This window comes from Podarcis cretensis, assembly GCF_951804945.1.
Source record: "Podarcis cretensis genome assembly, chromosome: 2".
Classification (NCBI taxonomy): domain Eukaryota; kingdom Metazoa; phylum Chordata; class Lepidosauria; order Squamata; family Lacertidae; genus Podarcis; species Podarcis cretensis.
Genome location: NC_137171.1, coordinates 43230672 through 43252180, shown reverse-complemented (window position 1 = coordinate 43252180; position 21509 = coordinate 43230672). Strand labels below are relative to the sequence as shown.

The 21509-nt window shown below is 46.0% G+C and overlaps 2 protein-coding genes and 2 long non-coding RNA genes across 5 annotated transcripts in view; 1 reads left to right on the top strand and 3 right to left on the bottom strand.

Annotated features, from left to right (window-relative positions):
* TECR (trans-2,3-enoyl-CoA reductase) overlaps positions 1-14926 on the top strand; it is a 31975-nt gene extending 17049 nt beyond the window's left edge. The window contains exons 2-13 of one of the 2 annotated variants that reach the window (XM_079966210.1): positions 737-787; positions 6495-6546; positions 7143-7187; positions 7635-7738; positions 7833-7948; positions 8573-8678; positions 8951-9023; positions 9433-9476; positions 10640-10697; positions 12252-12340; positions 12771-12816; positions 13274-14926. In XM_079966210.1, coding sequence (XP_079822336.1) covers positions 737-787; positions 6495-6546; positions 7143-7187; positions 7635-7738; positions 7833-7948; positions 8573-8678; positions 8951-9023; positions 9433-9476; positions 10640-10697; positions 12252-12340; positions 12771-12816; positions 13274-13401 — 912 coding nt within the window. In that variant the 3' untranslated portion in view covers positions 13402-14926. Of the gene's footprint in view, positions 1-610; positions 788-6494; positions 6547-7142; positions 7188-7634; positions 7739-7832; positions 7949-8572; positions 8679-8950; positions 9024-9432; positions 9477-10639; positions 10698-12251; positions 12341-12770; positions 12817-13273 lie in introns of those variants that run through there. The other variant, XM_079966209.1, reaches the window with a different exon arrangement.
* Positions 11859-12834, bottom strand: LOC307210455. Its single transcript, XR_013836022.1, has 2 exons — positions 12730-12834; positions 11859-12080 (listed from the first exon to the last, which is right to left on the bottom strand). It is a non-coding gene; the product is annotated as an uncharacterized lncRNA (long non-coding RNA).
* A 2169-nt stretch (positions 14927-17095) lies between the features above and the next one.
* Positions 17096-20055, bottom strand: NDUFB7 (NADH:ubiquinone oxidoreductase subunit B7). The gene is made up of 3 exons (XM_079966293.1): positions 19875-20055; positions 17914-18082; positions 17096-17294 (listed from the first exon to the last, which is right to left on the bottom strand). Exons 1-3 carry the CDS (start codon positions 19987-19989, stop codon positions 17189-17191), a joined length of 390 nt encoding a protein of 129 aa, XP_079822419.1. The 5' UTR covers positions 19990-20055; the 3' UTR covers positions 17096-17188.
* Positions 19143-19710, bottom strand: LOC307210449. Its single transcript, XR_013836016.1, has 2 exons — positions 19536-19710; positions 19143-19391 (listed from the first exon to the last, which is right to left on the bottom strand). It is a non-coding gene; the product is annotated as an uncharacterized lncRNA (long non-coding RNA).
* Positions 20056-21509: the final 1454 nt, after the last annotated feature.

The window sequence follows — 21509 nt, the reverse complement described above, 5'->3', positions numbered from 1 at the left end:
GGGGGCCAGAATGCTTGTTATGCATTTATAAACACGAAACATCGCAAATTCCCAAAGATGACAACTCCTGCTAATTATTCTGAGGGGCAGGGCTTATATATACGTCTCTAAAGTCAACTTGGACATGGATGATCTCTTAATAATTATTAGTGCTATAGTGGACTCCCTGTATAAATGAGATGAACTGAGTGGTGCAGTCTTTTTGGGGAGAGAGAGAGAGAGAGAGAGATGTTTTCAAAAACTTCCTGGTATGAGTTGACTGGTCAAAAGGCTGCTTGTGAGGAGTTATATGCTGGACTCAGTTTTATATTTAGCTGGGAATGGTAGCAGTTCAACTCCCAACACTTATCGGCTTACGCCTTGGAACGCATCCTGCAGAACAGACTAGAAGGGAACCCCTTCTAGTGTGTGCTGAGCTGGATCTTACTTGAAGGGCTGAGTCTGGAACTTTAGTCTTGACTTTTTTTTTTAAAAAAAAGAATACTGGGCAATTAGCTCCTCGTGAGAAACAAGTTCGTTTGCTGACCAGGAGAAGGTCTGCATGTAGCCAGGAGAGAAACCTGCTGTGGTGATTCCAGCTCTTGATTGTCCACGCCCCTGAGGATTTCCTGCTGTGTGAAGAGGCATGGACGGGACTTTGATTCATGTCGAGGGGTGTCCACCCCTTCAAAGAAGTTTCAATGAAATAGGAGCCAAGCCACATAAGAAATCTAAAAGGGGTGTTCTTTTTTTTGAGGTGGAGATTCTGGATGCCAAGACCCGGGAAAAGCTGTGCTTCCTGGACAAGGTAAGGACTCTCTAATCTGCTGTCACTGAACTTTATAACTTGATAAATAACTTTTAAATGGGGAAGGCACTGGGATCTCAGAGGGTAAAGCAGGAGTTGCCTACTTGTTTAATAGTAAAATCTACCAAAGACCTGTATTGCCAGCTAGAGTGTAAATATATATTAACACAGGAAAACTAACTGGCTGTCCTGTCTTTTGGATGACTTCTGATAACTGTGAAAGAAGCAGTAGTTAGCATTGATTGGAGAGGATGATCAATTGGAAGAGGCTTCATCTTTAGATATTTCTCAGAATTGATCCATTAAAATGTTTCCTCTCAACTACATAGGCATCCAAAAAAGAGATAAAAGACTGCTGGCATTAATTTCATTTGTCCGCATTTCCCAGTGCATTGAAAAGTAAATGTCCTCTCTTTTCTGCTAGAAAGGATGACCTGAAGTCCCCATTTCTACCTCCCAATTTTAATATTTAACTAGCAGCAGCTAGACTGGTGACTGGGAGTGGCCACTGATACCATATAACACCGGTCCTGAGATATCTGCATTGGCTCCCAGTATGTTTCCGAGCACAATTTGAAGTGTTGCTGCTGACCTTTAAAACCCTAAATGGCCTCGGTCCTGTATACCTGAAAGAGCGTCTCCACCCCCATCATTCAGCCTAGACACTGAGGTCCAGCATTAAGGGCCTTCTGGCTTTTCCCCCCGCTGCGAGAAGTGAGGTTACAGGGAACCAGGCAGAGGGCCTTCTCAGTAGTGGCACCTGCCCTGTGGAACACCCTCCCAGCAATAAGCAACTATCTTACTTTTAAAAGACATCTGAAGGTGGTCCTGTTTAGGGAAGTTTTTAATGTTTGATGCTGTATTGTGTTTTTAATATTCGGTTGGAAGCCTCCCAGAGTGGCTGGGGAAACCCAGCCAGATGAGCAGGGTATAAATAAATAAATAAATAAATAATGATGATGAATGTGACATTTATCATTATTAAAAATATGTGGTACTTCTGCATGACTTGTGGTACTGTGGGGTATCCTTCCTCACCTTGAGTCTCCAGATGTTGTTGGGCTACAGCCTCCACCAAGCATGGCCAATAGTCAGGGATGATGGCAGCTGGAGCCCAGCCACTTCTGAGGACCCAAGGTTGGGGAACACAGTTGTGGATGCTTCTCATGGAGGCCTTCAGTGTGACACCCATGGGTGCCCACCCCACCCCCAAATGAATTTTGCTCTCCCTGCTCTGGGAGGTATGTGAGTTATGCTCTTCCCAGCTCACCCAAAAAATGTGTGGTGGGGCTGGGAAGAATGCAGTGTATGTGGGGGCGGGGGATACTGGAAGAATTGTTCCTGCAAGCCATCCTTCCATGTAAATTGCTTTCCCCCTTGCCTGCCAAACAGCTACCTGGCAGTCAGGCTAGAGGGGAACATCATTGTTATGAGTGAGAGGCCCAGCCACCACCAGATCACACCTCTCCTGGCTCTGGTCACACACCCACTGGCAAGTGGCCAAATTGCCCGTCCATCCTCACATTTGGCCTGCTAGGACAAATGGTTGCCCACATTTGCTGAAAAGCACAAGATTATTACTCTTATTCATAAGAATACCACCCTGCCCATCTGGCTGAGCTGCCCCGGCCGATCTGAGCGACTTCCAATACATATAAAAACATTATATAACAAGCTGGCTCCCAGTTTTCTCTGCAGTCATGAGGTATAGCTAGAAAGGCTTGAGCTGGATGTGTTAAGGATCCTTTAAGCCTGATCTGTTGTCAGATGTTTCTGTAGGGGGGTCTTAAAGAGTATTGCTAGCTGGCTGTTGCTAAATGAGCTGGAGTTTTTCAGGAGGCCAGCAAGTGTGACACACACCACTGTGCAAACGTTCACGCCTTTAAATCCTCACTGACAGCAGCTGCAGGGAGGTGGATATCCGCTGTAGCTGGGAGAGGAGGGCCTTAAGCCTTCTCTTCCTGTCAGGCTGTTTATTTAAATAAGTTTCCATTCTTACTGTTGACACTTGATATGTCACTGACTTGAGTTGCTAATGTTGCAGGAAGAAAGAACTTTGCTAGCTTGAACAGCTTTTGTCACTGCAGCTAAATGCTCCCACTCTCACATGGTGTCAAAACCACTGAATGAGTTGGGGAAGTTAATTTTTGAGATAACAGGATCAAATATGTAAGTGGGTGTGCACACCTGTGCCATGTGCTAAATAAGGTGGCTGGCTAGGATGAACAAAAGCCTATGAGCTTTCTTCTATTAAAATATAACATCATAATGAAAATAAGTTTTCAACCAGATTAGTTTTACAAACATGTTTTGGAAAGTTGGCAGAATCAACTGTTGTTTAGCATGCATGTGCATACATTTGTCAATAAGGCAAGATCTCTCTCATATGTGGTTGCTACTCATAGATGCCTTCACTTTGCTGATGAAATCAGTTTATAGATTTGCCCCGCATAAACCACAGTAGAGAGACTACGATGAGACCCCACCCATGTTTTTCTCTGACTCTGCTCTCTGCTTCTTTTGACCCCACGCATGGTCAGCATGAGGCCCCTGGCAGCTCACCCATGAGGGAATGTAACCCCAGGCAGGAAACATGTTGCCTACCCCTGGTTAATGTGGCATCTATCAGCAGCCATGACTACCCCCCTAAGTATTGCCTCATTTACCAGTGGGTTTGGGCTGGAGTTTGGGCTGCTGTTCAAGATGCAGCAGTTTGGGCTGCTTCTTGCTTTGATTGCTGAACGACAGGACTCCAGTGTTAGGTCTCCAGAAATCTCTCTGCTGCAGGATGCCTGCACCCATCTATTTGGGCCACATAATGTTCTGTAAGAATCGACAGCAGAGCAGCCTGTTATGGCCATAGAGGCCTATAAAATGACCACTGATGTGCTAAGTGTCTGTCATGCGAGAAGGATCATATTCGTGATGTGGTTGCATTGCTGACTTGTAAATTTCATTAGACTGGCTCCAATTAATCCTATCCAAGCTCTTGGGTTGGCTGGCTTGTAGTCAGCAACACTGGCTGTAGCCTCCTGTCCTGCCAAGCTCCAAAGCAGTCTAAACAGCTACTGCTGTTAACCTTACTAGTGCTTTAACAGGTCAGTTTTCATAGCCCCTAGGGCATTTGTTAAGTTCTTGTATAGTTGTGCTGGCTATGAGAATCGGCCTTGTAAGGCAGAAGAGAACCATACCTCCCCACTGGGAGTTGGACTTCAGCTGCCTTAGACACCCTACACCAGCACCTGCTTGGATTGGCTGTGATGGTGGGGGACACGCCCTTCTGAAATGTCATCATCTCCTCCTTCACCTCTCTCAATTCCTTGCATGCCAGGAGGCTTTCTGCACAAGGAAGGGAAGAGGAACACTGTGTTTGTTTTGAGCCGAGTGTGAGATTCCTCCTGGGACAGAGGGAAAGAACACGAGGAAATTGCAGGGGTCTCTGTACTGCCAGCTGTAAGCTTACATGCACTTTGTTGCACACGTGGGCTGGAATTTTGGGCTTATTATAAACAAAAGATTGTAAAAGCCATTCCTCGTTCATGTGTTCGGTGAATTTCTGCAACATAATTCTTACTGTGACATCTGGAGCTTTTGAATTTGGAAATACTCTCAGGACTAGGGCACTCGCTGAATCCTTGTGTCCCCTTTTGTAAAGACACAGGACGCAGGTGGCGCTGTGGGTTAAAGCCTCAGCGCCTAGGGCTTGCCGATCGAAAGGTCGGCGGTTCGAATCCCTGCGGCGGGGTGCGCTCCCGCTGCTCGGTCCCAGCGCCTGCCAACCTAGCAGTTCGAAAGCACCTCCGGGTGCAAGTAGATAAATAGGGACCGCTTACCAGCGGGAAGGTAAACGGCGTTTCCGTGTGCGGCTCTGGCTCTGGCCAGAGCAGCGATGTCACGCTGGCCACGTGACCCGGAAGCGTCTCCAGACAGCGCTGGCCCCTGGCCTCTTAAGTGAGATGGGCGCACAACCCCAGAGTCTGTCAAGACTGGCCCGTACGGGCAGGGGTACCTTTACCTTTACCTTTTTAAGGCGGGAAGAAGTTTCATTCCCTGTTTTGATGCAAGCTCCACTTCTAGGTTCTGAGCCTTTGCAGAAATTCTCAGGGTGATTACATCCCTCTAGCTGAATCTGTCTCATATCAGAAATGATTTCACAGGTGCTAGCCAATAAGCTGCTATCAAAGCTGTGTAACAAAGCTAAAGAAAAGGAAGCCTGAAAGTGGCTGGAAAAGGCTTATCCTCTGTGCTTCACAGAAGGATGCAAAACAAGTGACAACACAAAGAGAAAAACACGTACACTCTGTATACATTTTATTAGACAGGACTGGCTTAGTCTGCCGGTTGGGGAGCCCCCCCCCCCCCAATGTCTCTTTCTGTGGCCACTTCTGTTACAGTGCTATCTTCTACTGCTCTCCTCTCTGTGGACCTTCCTCACAATGCAAGTGGCAGACCGCCTTACAAGTCTCCGTAGATAATTAATATTGTTGGGGCAAAAGCAAGAGGAGGCGGCTCCCTAAGAAGTGACAGCCAGCAGTGAGAACAACCTGCTACAAAGAGAGTTCAGACTGTCTGAGTCCCAGCTCATGCTGCTTACTTAGACGTAACCCAAGAACTGAGCTTTGCTTCCCAGGTTGTGTTGCTTTTTGAAGCTTCTGGAGGTGCTGATCCATGCTTGGCAACTGCTCTGGAATCCTCATACATTTCTCTTGCTTTAATTTGAAAGCTGAGTTGGGTGCTCTCAAGCTCACACATCAGCTGTCTGAGGGACTATCAAATGGCTTCTTCTTGCAACATCTCCATTGCTGGAAGAGAAGTGTGTGTGCACGCACACACGTGCACAGATGTAGGACAGAGACAGCTCACTTTTACTTCCATTGCCAAGGTGATGTAAGGCTTCCAGTGGCTAGAAACATCATGTGGGAAAGCAGATATGCTGGCAAAGAGAATGCAGACATAGTCTTTTATGGCCAGAAATGGCTGTATAATGACCAGGTTGCTGCTGTTGCCGCTTCTGTGAAAGTGAGGGCCTAAGATTCTGTTGAAACAATTTTTTAAATTAAGTGTCTGGTGATGCATGCAACACTTCTCATGATTGACTCAGGTGTCCCTGGGTGGAAAGCTTCTCTCTTTCCTAGTGTGAGGTTCAGGGTTTGAAATTGCCAGGAGGCTCCATTTGCAAACACCTCAAAAAGTCTGGGTGCAATTTTTCATGCCTCGAGGATTACTGAAATGTATGTGCTTTGAAGCCTTGAAGTATATGTTAAGGATAGACAATATGTTAAGGAGTTTAACAATAATGCGTAGCGTGTTTTGAAAACTGAAGTTTGGTACCAATATTTTTATTGAAAACAGCAAATTAAACAAGTATTTACATTTCTGTTAAAAATGTGATATTAACAATGTGTCACTTATGTGAATTGCGTAGTAGTTCATGCTTATCAAAATAATAACTAAAAAGTGTTCCTGACACACCCCTCCTGGCGACTAGACATATTTTTGGCATCCACAACTCAGGTCCCAGGAACCACTTGGCTCCTAGCTTTTCTATCCCGTTTCTTTCTATCTAACTAACATTGGTGAGGTTGTACCCTGGAATCAATTTTCCCCTGGGTAGAAGGTGCTTAGCTAGATGGGATTTATTCACTCTTTAATCATATACGATGTTGTGCTCGGGTTCCCTGATTTCCTTCCTCTGCTTTCTTTTCAGGTTGAGCCCAATGCCACCGTAATAGAGATAAAGAACCTCTTCACTAAGTCCCGTATGTATGGCGCATGTATCCTTGTGTGACTCCTGCTTGAACACACATATCAAAGCAGACCTTTTATTGGTTTTGCCCCTTGTCATTTCCTCACTCCTGCAGTAGGACTGGCCCTTGGAGGGAGGGAGTGTTGAAAGTGCTGAGCTGCTTGCTTCATGAGTAAAGCTTGCCTCCTGACACCCTCGTCATGCCATTTTAATAATATATCCCCAAAACTACTATTGTCATGCATTTTCCCTGTAGTTGAAAACAACTTCTGAAGGTTCTGATTCTGAACTTCCATTTTTATCTCTGTGGACTTTGGAGAAAGGAAGCTCTTTGCTTTTACCCATGTTGGCTTGTTTCTTGATTTGTTGTATTTCCAATGGTGCTGTAAGGCAGCTAAGCAACAGCAGCATACAAAATACAACAAAGTAGCAGTAAAAAACAGACTATTTTATTTTACCTGCTGCTGAAAATGGAGGAACTTTCTCCAGTCAGGAATGGGAAGGTCTCCTTTCTGAAACCCTGGGGAGGCAGGGCCAGTCAATGTACATACACAGTTCTGAGCCAGATGAAGCAATGTGCAGCTTTCTTTCCCCTTTTTCTCTTTGCAGATCCTCAGTGGTATCCAGCCCGGCAGTCTCTGCGACTGGATCCCAGTAAGTTGGTATATTACAAAGCCTTCTGATATTTTTAATGCCTCACTTTTGCAGGTAGATTGTCTTAGCTAGGAAGTTAAGGGGGAAGGAAGTGGGGCTGGTAGACTATCCTGATAGAGTTACTGAGTATTTAACCAGAGGATGCAACAGACACAGGAATTTCCAGCCTTGGGAATTCTTATGAGGGGCATACATGAAAGGCTATATAATCCTGCAAGAAGCTGTCATTTCTTGGACATCCAGATTCATGGGTTTGGTGAGGACATAATTAAAGCATCCATCATCTCCCTTGGAGCCTCCCTGCCCCTCCCCAGTCATAGCTTCCTCTCTCTGAATATTAGGCAGCCAGAGCTTCTCAGACACGTGACCAATGAAGTAGCCACTTCAGTTTGGTATCCCAGCCAAGGTGCCCATGGCAGCTGCATTGTGATTTCTCCTTTCTTTCAGAGGGGAAGTCCCTAAAGGATGAAGACATCCTTCAGAACTTGCCGGTGGGCACCACAGCAACGCTGTATTTTCGAGACCTTGGAGCACAAATCAGCTGGGTGACCGTAAGTGCGCCTCTTCCTTCCCCACAACAGCCACACAGCCTTCCAATGCCCTTGGTTTTTCTCCCCTTCCCTCATCCCGCCTTCTTCATTTTAGGTCTTCCTCACGGAGTATGCTGGGCCCCTGCTCATTTACTTGCTCTTCTATTTCCGGGTGCCCTTCATCTACGGCCATAAGTATGACTTCACCTCCAGCAAGTATTCTGTTGTACAGTAAGTACCTACAGGCCAAGGTAGCCATTTTTCTGTGTGTTTAGCATGTGCTTGGAATACTACGCACTAGTTTTGCTGGGATCTGAGCCCACACCAGGTCAATGGGTAGAATATGTGTCCCATCCCTCCCCCACAGACCCGCCTCCCTCTCACCCTGTCTCAAGAACAGGATACACGAAGGAACTCTTGATCCTTAAAATCTGTCCTAGATTCCCTGCACTATTGTCAGCATTTCTGGAAACAGGGTTTGAGCTGGCAGGAAATAAAAGGATTATCTGTGGCTGTTGGGTGTAGATGGAGCATTACAGTGTTCCATAGCTTTCTCTGGTTCTTCTGGCAGGATTTTAGTTCAATATTTTTAGGTCAGTTGATCGACCTCTGCTAGTTTAAACCATTTGCTGCAGCAAATTTAAGGAAGACTTCCACAAAGGTCTCCAAGTAATCCTTCTGATCAAGGAAGCCCAGAATGTGGAAGCTCAAAGCAGAATACCAGGAGGACTTGCGGAGAACTGGTTATAACTGGCCTTGCTGTTGAAATGGGGCAGAAGGGTCTTTTGCATTTCTCTACTAGATTTGACTGCGACAATAGCCTCTTATTCTGCCTGCTCTGTTTCTCCTTTCCAGTCTCGCCTGCATCTGCCACTCTTTCCACTACGTCAAGCGCCTCTTGGAGACCCTCTTTGTCCATAGGTTCTCCCATGGGACAATGCCCTTACGTAACATCTTTAAGGTGAGTGGTGCTGGGAATGAGGCTAAAGGAGGAGGATCAGGAAGGGGCAAGCAATATGACAGCTGTGGAGGGCAACCCCCAGAATTCCTTACTGTGGTTTTCAAAAAGTAAATGGTATTAGGCATTTTCCTAGGAATAAGGGGACGGGGTCTGGCTTCCTCCTCTGCTTGAGCCTTTCCCAGGCCATGAAGTTGGCATATTCAGCACATCTCCATTTTGCTACAACTTCACTGGATAACTGTTTCTTAATGTGTTTGTTTCTTTCTCTCCAGAACTGTACTTACTATTGGGGTTTTGCTGCCTGGATGGCATACTACATCAATCACCCGTTGTATACTCCACCAGGTGAGCCAAAAAACGAAAAGGAAGCTGGGGAGGAGATTTTGGTGGTTAGTGCTGGACAAGGATCCCTAATGGCTTTTAAAGCAGATGGATATTAATGGGGTTGATCTTTCTTGCCTTGTAATTTAGCAGAAGAATGTCTGGGAGGAAGTCTCAGGCTGTGTTCACACAACTCACTGTCAGCTCTTGGCATGGGAGATAATGTCCTGCAGACTCAGTTAGGTGCTAATTGGCCAACTTGACATATTAATAGGTGTATGATCATGACTGTATGTGACTCTTGTGTCCAGGAAATGCAAAAAGACTGGGGTGGTCAAGGTTCAAATTCCCCACTCGGCTGTTAAATTCACCAGATGACCTTGAGCCAGTCACACACTCTGCCCTAACATTTTCTGTTTTGTCATCCCTTCAGCGTACGGACATGAACAAGTGAAACTGGCACTTATCATTTTTCTGGTAAGAACTTAAGGATGGAGTGTAATAGCCCCATGTGGAATTGAAGTAGATAAATATGTATGTGTTAGAAAATGGGGCAGGAGCCATGGGGCATGAGGCTAGAGGTGAACTTGGGGTGAAAGCTCAGTCACGCAGAGGCAAGCGTGTAAAGTAGAGGAGATAATTTCTACAGAAACACAGCCGTGAAACAGTCAGGGCTTCCTATTTACGTTGTGAGACCAGGCCCTATACAGAGAGGGGATTTTCAGTGCTGAATAAGTGCTGGATTTTTCACAAACTGAAATGGTTCCCCCCACGTAACAGAAAGCTGCTGTTGCACTGTGAAGTCATGGGGGTAAAAAGAGCTTTGAGGGGTGTGGGGTGAGATTGGTTCAGTAACTAGGTCAGAACTCTGCTGTATGGGTGAGGACTAAGATTGCCAGTGGTGACTGGAAAAAATGAGGTCTTGATAACTAGTGTCTGGGCTGATGAAGATAAAGACTAGTTCCTCATTTTCCTATGGGTGCTATTGTGTTTAAAACCAAGCTGCCACCTTCTGGTTGTTGATGTTAACACCGTCTACTCACACGGCACTTGCCAGAGAATGAGAGGGCAGGTTGCTTCCCCATGGTTCTTACAATCTAAAAATATCCATGAGGGGGAACAAAAAGAGGAAGGGAATGGAAATGGCGCCAGGATAAATGGGGAAGAGTGACTTCAGTTGCCCATGCTTTGACTTAGTTACAGTAGGACAGCCTTTGCCAACTTGGTGCCCTCCAGTTGTTTTGAACTACATCCCTGGGGCTGATGGGAGGTGTAGACCAAAACACCTGGAAGGCATCAGGCTAGCAGAGGCTGCAGTAGGAAATGGGTCTAGGGGGTTGTGCATCTTAATCCCGACTTCCTTGATTTGAGCACTTGCTTACTGGTGCACATTTCTAGGGCTCAGCTCTGGAAAATATGAAACAGTGGTACAAAAAAAAAGTGGCTGTGCGTTTATGGAGGAAGAGGATACCCTGCACTGAGGGAGCAGGATCCCTTCAAGCCGATTCCTAAGATTTTTGCAAAAATGTGTCCTCACAGGCAGAAATGTCACTTGGGATGGGGGGGGGCAGGGACCTGTGAGAGGTCAGTGCTTGGTCTCTTCACATGCCTATGTTGAAACTCACTGTTTCCTCTTATAGTTCTGCCAGCTGGGAAACTTCTCAATTCATATTGCTCTACGGAACCTGCGCCCTGCTGGTGAGTACAGGGGAGCCTTTTGGAGTGCCTCCCTAGCTAGTATAGATGCATGGCAAGGACCTACTATGGGTCTGTCTTAAGGCTGTTTGGCTGAAGGGACATGTACCATAAAGTACTGGCAGCCCAGAGCTGGTGAAACCCTGTGCAATTGCTCTTCAACAAAGGGAAAGTATTGCTGAGATTTGAACAGTCCTGAAAACACTATGAACAGCGAACTTAGGGCCTGTGTAAATGTGCATGATTCATTTGTCCAACATTGGTGGGTTTTGCAGAGACTACGCTGTGTTTTGAATAACCTTTGAGAAAAAGAGTTGAGCAGGAAAGCAGAAGGACATTGAGTTAAAGAGGTTAGGATAGATGCAGATAGGGGTGGAAGAGAAGACGAAAGAAAATACTACTTTGCACAGTGCATAAGCTATGGAATTGGCTCCCTTAAGAGGCAGTGGTGGCTGCTGACTTAGATGCCCTTAGAAGAGGATTAGACAAATTCATGGAGGATAAGGTTATCGGCGGCTATGAACCCTGTAGGAAGAGGATGCTGGACTAGATAGGCCACTGACTTGATCCCGCAGGGCTTTCCTTATGTTCCTATGAGGAACAACCAAGAGGAACAAGGAGTTATGTTGGTTAGAACCTTGCTTCTGTGCCTTTTATTAAAGTACAGTGGTACCTCAGGTTAAGAACTTAATTCGTTCTGGAGGTCCGTTCATAACCTGAAATCGTTCTTAACCTGAGATACCACTTTAGCTAATGGGGCTTCCCGCTGCTGCCAGCACGTGATTTCTGTTCTCATCCTGAGGTAAAGTTCTTAACCCGAGGTACTACTTCTGTGTTAGCGGAGTCTGTAACCCAAGGTGTTTGTAACCCAAAGTACCACTGTACTCTCCTCTCTTCCTCCTTTCAATCTCATGCATGCATACACTTGCACACGTGCTCTCTCACTTTTGCTGGGGTTGTGGAGGCCACATATGTCTTTATGTAGCATCAATACTTTTTGGTATTCTGGATTCTGTGTGTCTAGGCATACACACATATACACATAGTCCAACTGGGTTTTTGCTGCAGAAGATCTTAGACCAGAAACACCTTGACAGATCTTGTTAGTGACTGTATTTTTGTAAGCTTATTCTGTGGGCTTCAGACAGAACATAATGTCTGAGAGAGGTGCCAAATGAGGTTTATTTACATGCCGCTTGCCATAGGCGGGCTGTGCCAAAGCAGCTCTCAATTGAGTTGTAGTAGCTTGGTGTCCCTGGCTCAACTCTCTGTCTGGTGAAATGCATAGTTGGATAAGCAGGACCCCATGCAGTGGTGTCTGCAGATGCCTCAAGCTATGATGGAGCTGAGGATGGTGGCGGTGGTGGCAGTTTTTCCTGGAGCCGCCTGTGAGAAGGAAGCAGAATGTTCTTGCTGTGCAAGTTGGTTCCACCAAAAAGCTCCCTGCTATACTAGAGACAAAGTGCCTTTAAGTACAGAAAATAGTACCATTTAAAAGGGTGTATGTGTATATTGCTATCTTTATGAAATGAATCAAACTCTTAATTCTCCCCCTAGGTTCTAAAGCCAGGAAGATCCCATTTCCTACCAAGAACCCCTTCACATGGCTTTTCTTGCTTGTCTCCTGCCCTAATTACACCTACGAGGTGAGAACAGGATAGAACTCCACAGCAGATTAGAGCGTCTTGAATCTGGAAGGTGCCTCATGTGTCTTGTTCTGAACATGTTTTCACATGTATGGGCCTTTTCTGAAGTGTCTCCCCATTTGTGGAATGCTCTCCCCAGTGAGGTTCGGCTAGTGCCTTCATTATGCACCTTTAGGCACCAGGCGGAAACATTCTTCATCCAGGCCTTTGGCTGATTAACATTCTATACCATTGCTTTCTTTCTGGGGGGAAAGGTGGGGGAACTCAACACAAAATTTGTTTATTGTGGGCCCAGTCACTGTGCCCCCCCAAGCCAAAAGGCTACTGGGTTGTTGTTTTTTAAGTTAGGTTGTTGTGAAGGGTCAGTTGCGCTGAAGGGTCTTACCCACCTTGCGTGCCACAATCCTGAGCTGGTGTTCTTCTCTTCCAGGTGGGATCCTGGATTGGCTTTGCCATTATGACTCAGTGCCTTCCAGGTAAGTCCTAGTCTGCTCTGAACAAAGACGTCAGGTCTTAAATAATGGTTTGCAGGGGATAACAGTAGGGTTATGAATCAGGGTTGGTTGGTTGGTTGGTTGGTTGCCTGCAAGCCTCCCTCCAGTTCTTGGTCAGGGATGTGGAAATGTTTTTGGACTCCCATCAGCCCCAGCAGTCTTGGATGATGCATGCTCTGACTCTGCAGATGTTGCAGGCCTGCATGGTCCCATAACTGTTCTAGATAATGTAGTCCCAGACAGGTATTGCTGTCTCAAAAATCCTAGATTGTTGTAGAGTGGCTTGAATGTACCCATGGGGCATGTTTGTTGCCTGTAATTTCCCATCAGCTTGAGTAGTTACTTACGCCAATGTGTGTTTACAGGCATTTGGGGCATGGAAATTATAGAGATCTGTGTAGATGCCTAATGACATGCAACTCTCTTCTCTTGTCAATAGTGGCTCTGTTTTCCTTGGTTGGATTCATCCAAATGACCATCTGGGCAAAGGGGAAACACCGAAGTTACCTAAAGGAGTTCCGGGATTACCCACCACTGCGTTCCCCCATTGTCCCTTTCCTGCTTTGAGCTGGAAGCCTCTGCCTTCTTTTGTCTGGGCCGATAGTTCTGTTTTTGTTTTTTACCTTGTGAGCGAGTGTTATTGGAGTCTAAAATGAGATTTTCTCTTGCTGTCTACACTGTAATCTGAGGGAAGCTGTAGGGATTTCCTTCCTTTTGTAAGTTACTGTCCCTCCCTACAGAATCTTTGACCATATCCCATTCCAAAGCCTTTCTGGGGCTGGGAGCAGCCTTCCCTACCAAGCGCCCATTAAGTCAAAAGCTACAGCGAAGGGAACGATCCAGTTTTAAAGAGAACGAAGCAGTGACTGAGCCCTAAGTCTGCAGGAGCAGGTGCCGAAAGCTAAATCTAGGCAGCTGGAGCCTGGCCTAAACTGAATACTTTTTGCTCCACATAGTACTTTAGGAGAGGTCTCCTCAGCTCTATGGTTCATCAATACAATTTAGGAGTTAAGTCTCCTAGCTCAGCTTTGTGCATTCTCCTTGACTAAGTGAGCCCTCAAGTGCCAAATACAGGCATAGCATAAATCTTCTGTGCTCTTTCTGGAATGCTTCCCCATTCTAAAAGCTAGTAGTACCTTTCTGAAGGGCATGAGACCGATACAAGTGAGGCTGTCTTCATCTCCAGGCTCTTGGTCAAAAAATAAATGCCAGTTCCTGGAGGCTGATAAGTATGCTCTGAGCAGCCAAATTGTGTTCTTCTCTTCCAATGCAGAGGATGTTAATTCTAGACACACAGGGCAGGTAGCAAGGTGCTATGGGGAAGTGTTTGCAGAAACTGCTGCTATGAAGCAAAGGGGACAGATCAGGTGTGACAGGGGAGCAGCTGTAGCACTTTAGTACCATCTACAGTGCAAGCCAGCACCTCCTTCCTCACCCAATATGCTAAGCATGAACTGTTTAGGATGGTAGGTTTCATCTTGAATAGCTGGCAGAGCCTTGAAATGAGGGTATGAAAAACAAGCCTGCTATATATTTTGTTCTCAGTCATGCTACAATTTTTTCCTGGACTTTAGGCCCACTCCTGTTTGTTTTGTGTAAGTGGTATCAGAGCTGCTTTTGGAACCTTCTGCAAGGGAAGACTATACCTACAGCTGCACTGAAGTTATTTGGGGAGGGGGAATACTTCAATAGCTTGTAGCTATTTGTAGTCCCTAAAGAAGGAAGGAAAGGCTTTTAATTTTACTTTGAGGAAAATTCAACGTTACAGAAATTTTGACAGCCTCCCTGAGAGGAACTTACTTCTCCTTTCCTGTTTAGTCTTAATGTCACTAAGGTTGCAATTCTACGTACGCTTATTTGGAAGCGAGCCCCATTCAACTCAGTGGAACTTACTTCCAAATAAACATGCCTAGGATCAGGTTGAAAGTTTGCAATAGTCTTAGTTTATGCTGCATGTGAGCAGTGAGATACTGGAAACCTGCTAGGCTCCATGGCAGCTGTTAAAATGAGCCACTGACTTGTTATGGTCTGTTTCATATGGAACTATCTTCCTTCTTGGATTTACACAAATAAAACTAATCCATCCCCTGGACTGTAGCAGGTTTTTCTTTGTAGGGTGCAATGGAATTAAACACAGAAGGAATGGAACCTTGCGTCACCCACTGGAGGGTTGTGTGCAAGGCAGCCTAGCAAAAAGGAAGAACAGAGCTTCAAATCATATTGGATTATCCTGCCACCAAAGGAGACAAGTTGTTTAAAATCAGAAGCTAACCTTGAAATGGCAACTGCACTCCTACAGCTGCTAAAATTCAATATAGGTCAAAGGGTTGGAATTATAAATTAACCAATGGAATTTCTAGAAAGTGTATTCACCACTTGGGCATCACATTTAGTAGTTCAATAGTCACAGTTGGCTTGCCGAGTCAGAAAAAAAATTAGCAATGTGATTTTGGAAGCTCAGAAGCATATAGAGCATCCCTGCTTTTTTGCCTCTAGCATCTGTTAACAGGTACCGTTTCAGCAACTGTGGCCAACCAGTGTTCCTGGATCTTCCATGAACATATCTAATCCTTTTTTAAAAAAAAGGTTTCTCAGGCCACACACAAACAGTATATATTTTGATTTAGTATTACTTTACTAAACATTAAACACTATTTGAGATTAAGGTGAAAATATGCAAGTATTTTCTCAAATTAGGGCAAAGTGCATTTTGTCTAGTGACACAAGGACACTAGAAACAGGATTTTATGAGAGAAACAAGTTTGTACTCTTTAAATTCTGAGCTACTTGGAAAAGAGTTGTATTTTGAAAGCTTATTACAATTTAGAACTCCTGAAGTGTTGTTTCAGCAGCAACAACAAAAAAGTTGAGAACTTGTTCACAATTCTGTTTGCTAAATCTACACTAAGATAAAGGTAAAGGTACCCCTGCCCTTACGGGCCAGTCTTGCCAGACTCTAGGGTTGTGCACTCATCTCACTCTATAGCCCGGGAGCCAGCGCTGTCCGCAGACACTTCCGGGTCACGTGGCCAGCGTGACAAGCTGCATCTGGCAAGCCAGCGCAGCACACGGAACGCCGTTTACCTTCCCGCTGGTAAGCGGTCCCTATTTATCTACTTGTACCCAGAGGTGCTTTCGAACTGCTAGGTTGGCAGGCGCTGGGACCGAACGACGGGAGCGCATCCCGCCGCGGAGATTCGAACCGCCGACCATGCGATCGGCAAGTCCTAGGCACTGAGGTTTTACCCACAGTGCCACCCGCGTCCCAGAACTAAGATACCAGAGGGCAAATGCTTCCTGCTGTAGATTCCTGCACTAAGCAGGTGGCATTGGAAGTGTGGCTTTTGGGGCAGTCATCTTTCTCATTTCCCCAGCTAGGGTGAGGGTCATAAGCTGCAGTTATAAGATGCCTGTGGTCCTACAGAAGTTTGTTGGACAACAGGTAGGAATTACTGGAGTCTGGCAACATTTGGAGGATTACAGATTTCCCACCTGCACTTCAGCTGAGCCAGAAGAAACTCTATCCACATTTCAACCAGAACCTAATATAGCCTGAACCGTAACTTGGTGACTTCCAGTTGCCCTGGACTTCAACTCCCAGCAGACAGCAAGGCAAATGGCGGGGGATAGTTGTAGTTCAAAACATTTGGAGTGCAGCAGCTGGCTGGGGAAAGTTTGATACAGTATTGGTGCCACAAAGTCTGACTTCTCTAGGTTGGCCTGGGACCTACCAGCTCCTTCCAGGTGTAGGGAAATTCACACCCTGCCCCACAGATACTGGCTCCCTTTGATCCCTGCCCACCTCCTGTCACACTGGAGGAGCAGTAGCTCTTTATGATTGTATGTAGAACAAGACACCTAAAAGAAGTTGTCGTCATTACTAGGCAAAAATAAACAAGGTTTATGCAGTGGAGACCTACCCCCCACAACTGCATTCAGGAAAAGAGTGACAAGTGAAAACGGCTGTGTGCACAGTCAAGACTGGCAGCTATAAAACACGTAATGGTTGGTATTTTGTCTTTGTCTGTCTGTCTCTCTGTGCTTTAATACAATACTAGTTAATACTTCCAGCAACCCACAAAAGGGACATTACCACCCCTTCCTTTAAAATAGCAACTACAGAAGAGACTTAAGGGGCAGGGGTGGGGATTTTTTATATAAGAGAGGCTTCTTGAAGGCTAAGAAGTCTTCATTGGCTCTAAATGTTCAACTGCTATCCATTGCATCTCAGGAACTGCACAGTGATTGTTTTAGACAGAACCACAGGATAACGTCTTTATTGTTTTCAACATAACAGACCTAGTGGATTCTGCAAGCCTCTTGTTGAAGGAGCCAGGAGGCACACCAAAGCCAGCTAGGATGCTGATGCCGCCGCTGCCGCTTTTGCCTTTTGTTCAATGCGCTTCTTCCGAGCCAACAAGCGCCTCTCCCGTTCAAATTCTTTCATGCGCATGACATAGCTACAAGAAAGCACACAAGTGCAGGTCAGGTCAGAGCAACCGATACTTCTCCCCCCAAAAACCCATCCTCGCATTCTGTGGTTTCCAGGCCAAAAGATACTAGCTGGCTTGAATTCCTCATAAAAGTTCTCTCCCTCCTCCCACTTGAACATTCTTATATTCTGCAGAGACATCTGTAGCATGTATATGGATATCTACCTAATGCACCTTTCCCCAAGTCGTCATCTGCTGATATGGGATCAGTGAGATACCCTACATTCTGCTTACCTTTCCTATCAGGAGAGAATACTGTCAAAAATATTTGCCAGTTTAGAAGTCTCTTGAACCTGGAAAGACTTGTATGAAGACTGGTGAGATGCTTTGAGTGAAGCAACTCATAAAGCCAAATCAAAGCTCACTCAGCATTAAGGAAGAATAGTTAACAGATCAGTATATAAGATTTCACCCTACCCACACCACCAAAGGGGTTGTGACACAATAACTTCCCCTGCCCATATGCTACCTGTTAGTCTTGCTAAATTCTTATGGTGGACAGAGAAAAAGTGATACAGGAGTGTTAGCAACAAGCTAACTTAGAAGGCTGATTTACAGGAAGAAGGGAGGCATAGCTCTGACTTACTCCAGGTGCTCACAGTAATCCCAGTCATGACGCTCGTGTTTGCACGCAAAGATATTTGGAAATTTGTCACGTTTGCACTTCGCCCACTTAAGGAAGTAGTGTGCACAATAGTCTCGCATGTCAAGAGGAAGCTGAGCTTCATTCATCTGCTGCTCTGTTGCTATCATCACTGCATGGGGAAATGGAAGGGGATAAAATGAACAGAAGTGAGGTCAGGATCCAGGCAGGGTCAACCTGATCAACTGTCATCAACCCGTTTGAAACCTCTGTAGTGGCTTATGGCCTTTGGAAACCTGATCTGCAAATTAGATTAGCTATTAAAGTTGATAGACCATTCCAGTATAAATCCAAGTGCTACATCCTCACTGTAATCACAGCTAGTCAACACCAGTGAAAAAATTCAGAGTTCCCGCCCTGCACTTAGAGCTGTGCCTTAAACCTTATTTAAGCATATTTTAAACAAACGCATGACCTTTCTGTAGAGACAGCACAGTCACTCTCAAATCAGACATCTCAAGGAGCAGGCGCAGCTCGCACACTAGCTTTAACTGTACAAATGCACTATGGCCAATGCAGAAACCTGGACATCCATGCTCAGGGCTGAGCCCAGGCGAAGTCCAAATTGCAAAGCTGTGACTTCAGGAGAAGTGTTACCACATCCAACAAAGGCTGAATCCCTATTGCCTAGTCTGCCTTCTAACCGACCACGAGCACCTCTGCCTTGTTGGGATTAACTTTCAATTTGTTCACTTTCATCCAATCCATTACTAATGACAGATGGTGGTTTTGAACCAAAGAAGCTTCCGTGGATTTAGCTGAAAAGGAGAAATAGAGCTGGGTGTCATCAGCATGCTGCAGACACCAAACCCCGAAACTCTAGACAACCTCTCCTAGCAGTTTCATATAATTGTTAAATAGCATGGGAGACAGAACAGAACCTGAGGGGCACCACAGGCCTGCAGCTAATGCGTGGAACTGAGGTCCCCCAACACCAACTTCTGGGTTCACCCCTCCAGGAACGAACAGTCCCATCCCAGCAAAGCGGCCCAGAAGGGTATCAGGGATCTAGCACACACGTGGTGCCTTCTCACATTTCTCACGTCCACATCCTCAGGAGGCTGTACAAAATGAAAAGTATCTATTAACACTGAACAAGCAGGGGCCAAAGTTACAGCATCAACTACAGCATCCCAAGTCAGAACGGATCTAAGCTATTTCGTAAGCAAACCTTTATTTTTTATTCCGGGAGGCAAACATGCCCCTTCACTTTCATCCTCGCAACCACCCTGGAGGTAGGCACTAGCCCGGGATCATCTGGCGAGCTTCACAGCCACCTCCAGATTATTACTATATTTTACAGTTACGCAACACCTTTCATCCCAAAGCATTTTTACATAATGCCCTGTAATGGATGTCTCTGTGGAAGTGTTCTCATGCAAGAGTGAGAAAAGGAAGGATTTAAGCCAGGCATAGGCAAACTCCGGCCCTCCAGATGTTTGGGACTACAATTCCCATCATCCCTAGGTAACAGGACCAGAGGCCAGGGTTGACGGGAATTGTAGTCCCAAACATCTGGAGGGCCGGAGTTTGCCTATGTCTGAATTAAACCATGGCAACGCGACAACAGCTGTTCTTAAGTAACACTGCCTCAAACGTGGCTCTCCGGCAATGCTGGCAGATAAGCAGAGAGAGCCCAGCTCGGGAACGGGGGTCTCTGTCCAGCGTCACTCCGGATCTTCTGCCGCCCGAGGCGGTCGCCTCCCCTTGGCTCCTGGGCCGGCCCTCGCACCCCCACCCACCCCCGGGAGAGAGAACCTACCTCGCAGTGCGGTGGCGAGGCCTGCCTGGGGGGCCAGGCTGGGCTTGAGGGCTGCGCCAGGCGAAGGCGGAGCCAAGCGCTGGGTGACCTTCGCCTTCCCCGTCTCCTTCCCTCCCTCCCCGCTCAGCTCAGCTCGGCTCACCGCGTTCCTTGCGCTCTTCCGGGAAGCCGAAGTGGGGGTCGAAGGTGGGCATCTTGACCGGGTCCGGCTCCACCTCCGCGTCCCATAAATACCGCCGAGCCAGATGAGCCCCCATCTTGGCCGCCTCCAACCCGCCTCCTGAGGTTACTCTTGCTATTTCCCGCCCCGCCTTTCCACCATTCCGGAAGCGGAAGTAAACCCTTTTTTTAAAAAAGGCTTCCGGTAACAAATGCATGCCGCTGTCGCAGAGCTACGAAACGGGTAGAGAGAAGCATCGTCTCTGATGATGCCATTTCCTGGTTTCACGTGAGGCGCCATTTTAAAATATTCCTGGGCAGCTGACCTGAAAAATAAATGGAGAAAAACCACACTTTTAAAAAGTGGCTGTTGCTGGGCACCAGCGTGCTGTCCCGTGAACGAATGATGTACCACGAAAGAGGGTGGTTTTATTTCTCTTCTAAACTTATTTCTTCCTAGCGTGTAGAACTTTTTTAAAAAATGGTTTTCCAACATCCGCCTCGCTATTGCAAATCCCAATGCAGAAAACGCCGCACATTACCGCCATATTGCAGGAATTGCAGGCTGTGGCTTGGAGAGAGTAGCCCTCCCAAGTGACTATTGCAAACTGAGGGTTATGCGAAAGTCTACTGTAGTTTGCAACAACCGTATAATGCAGTCCAGTGGTTACACTTCTACAATAAATTGGGAATTGGGCTGAAACAAGAATTTCAAGGCATGTGGTGCTGAGGTTTCTTCTTTTTTAATCTTTGTGGCAGACATAGTATGCCCCTCCCCCGTGTAAAATGGCGATCCCAAATGAAAAAATAACTGGAGACTTATATATACATGTCTACTTTTTTCTAGCTCTACAGCCATTACGATCTACATTGCAGTGGAAAGAGTAGCCAAAACGGATGCCTCTTCTTTTAACATTTTCAACTGGGAATATGTGCTGCAAAATGTGGGACTTAACACCTTAGATTTCAAAAAGTAGTTTTGGAACTGTAGTCATTTAAACATGTATTATAATTAACTCAGTGCAACTCGGCAAACACCTCAGCAATGCCATCCATTACTTTTGTCCTCACACTGCAGTAGGGCTGGGAAAGTAGTAAGCAATCCTGGAAGTGTAGTTCACTGTTATATTCCCAATGCAGGTTGAAGGATTTTGCTGATAAGAGTACAGTAGCATATAGCAGCTCTGCAGTGTAGTCCAATGTTAACATTGTAGGACAGAGGTGAGATTGGAATCCAGTTTGGATTTGAAGGGGGGGGGAATCCCCTGTGCCTCTCAGTTTGCAGCAAAAGTCATTTTATTTTTAATGGGAGGGGGGGCAGACCTCCTCCCAGCAGGTCAATCACTCCATTGCATACTAATGCCTTGTGCTCCATTGCCTTGCATGCAGGCTGGTTGCATTTTTAAATGTTCAAAACATTTTTTTAAATGCATGAAGTAAGGCCCAAGTTAGAGTAGGGGCTTATGTCTTTGATGCTAATTTTTCTTTCATCTCCCTCAGCCACAAGCTCTGTATACAGGAGCCGTGCTTGTATACTCTTAGATAGTGCTACACTAGGAGTTACCAACACAGTACCAGCACTCACAGTGTCTACTGAGACATTTCCTGATACTCACAG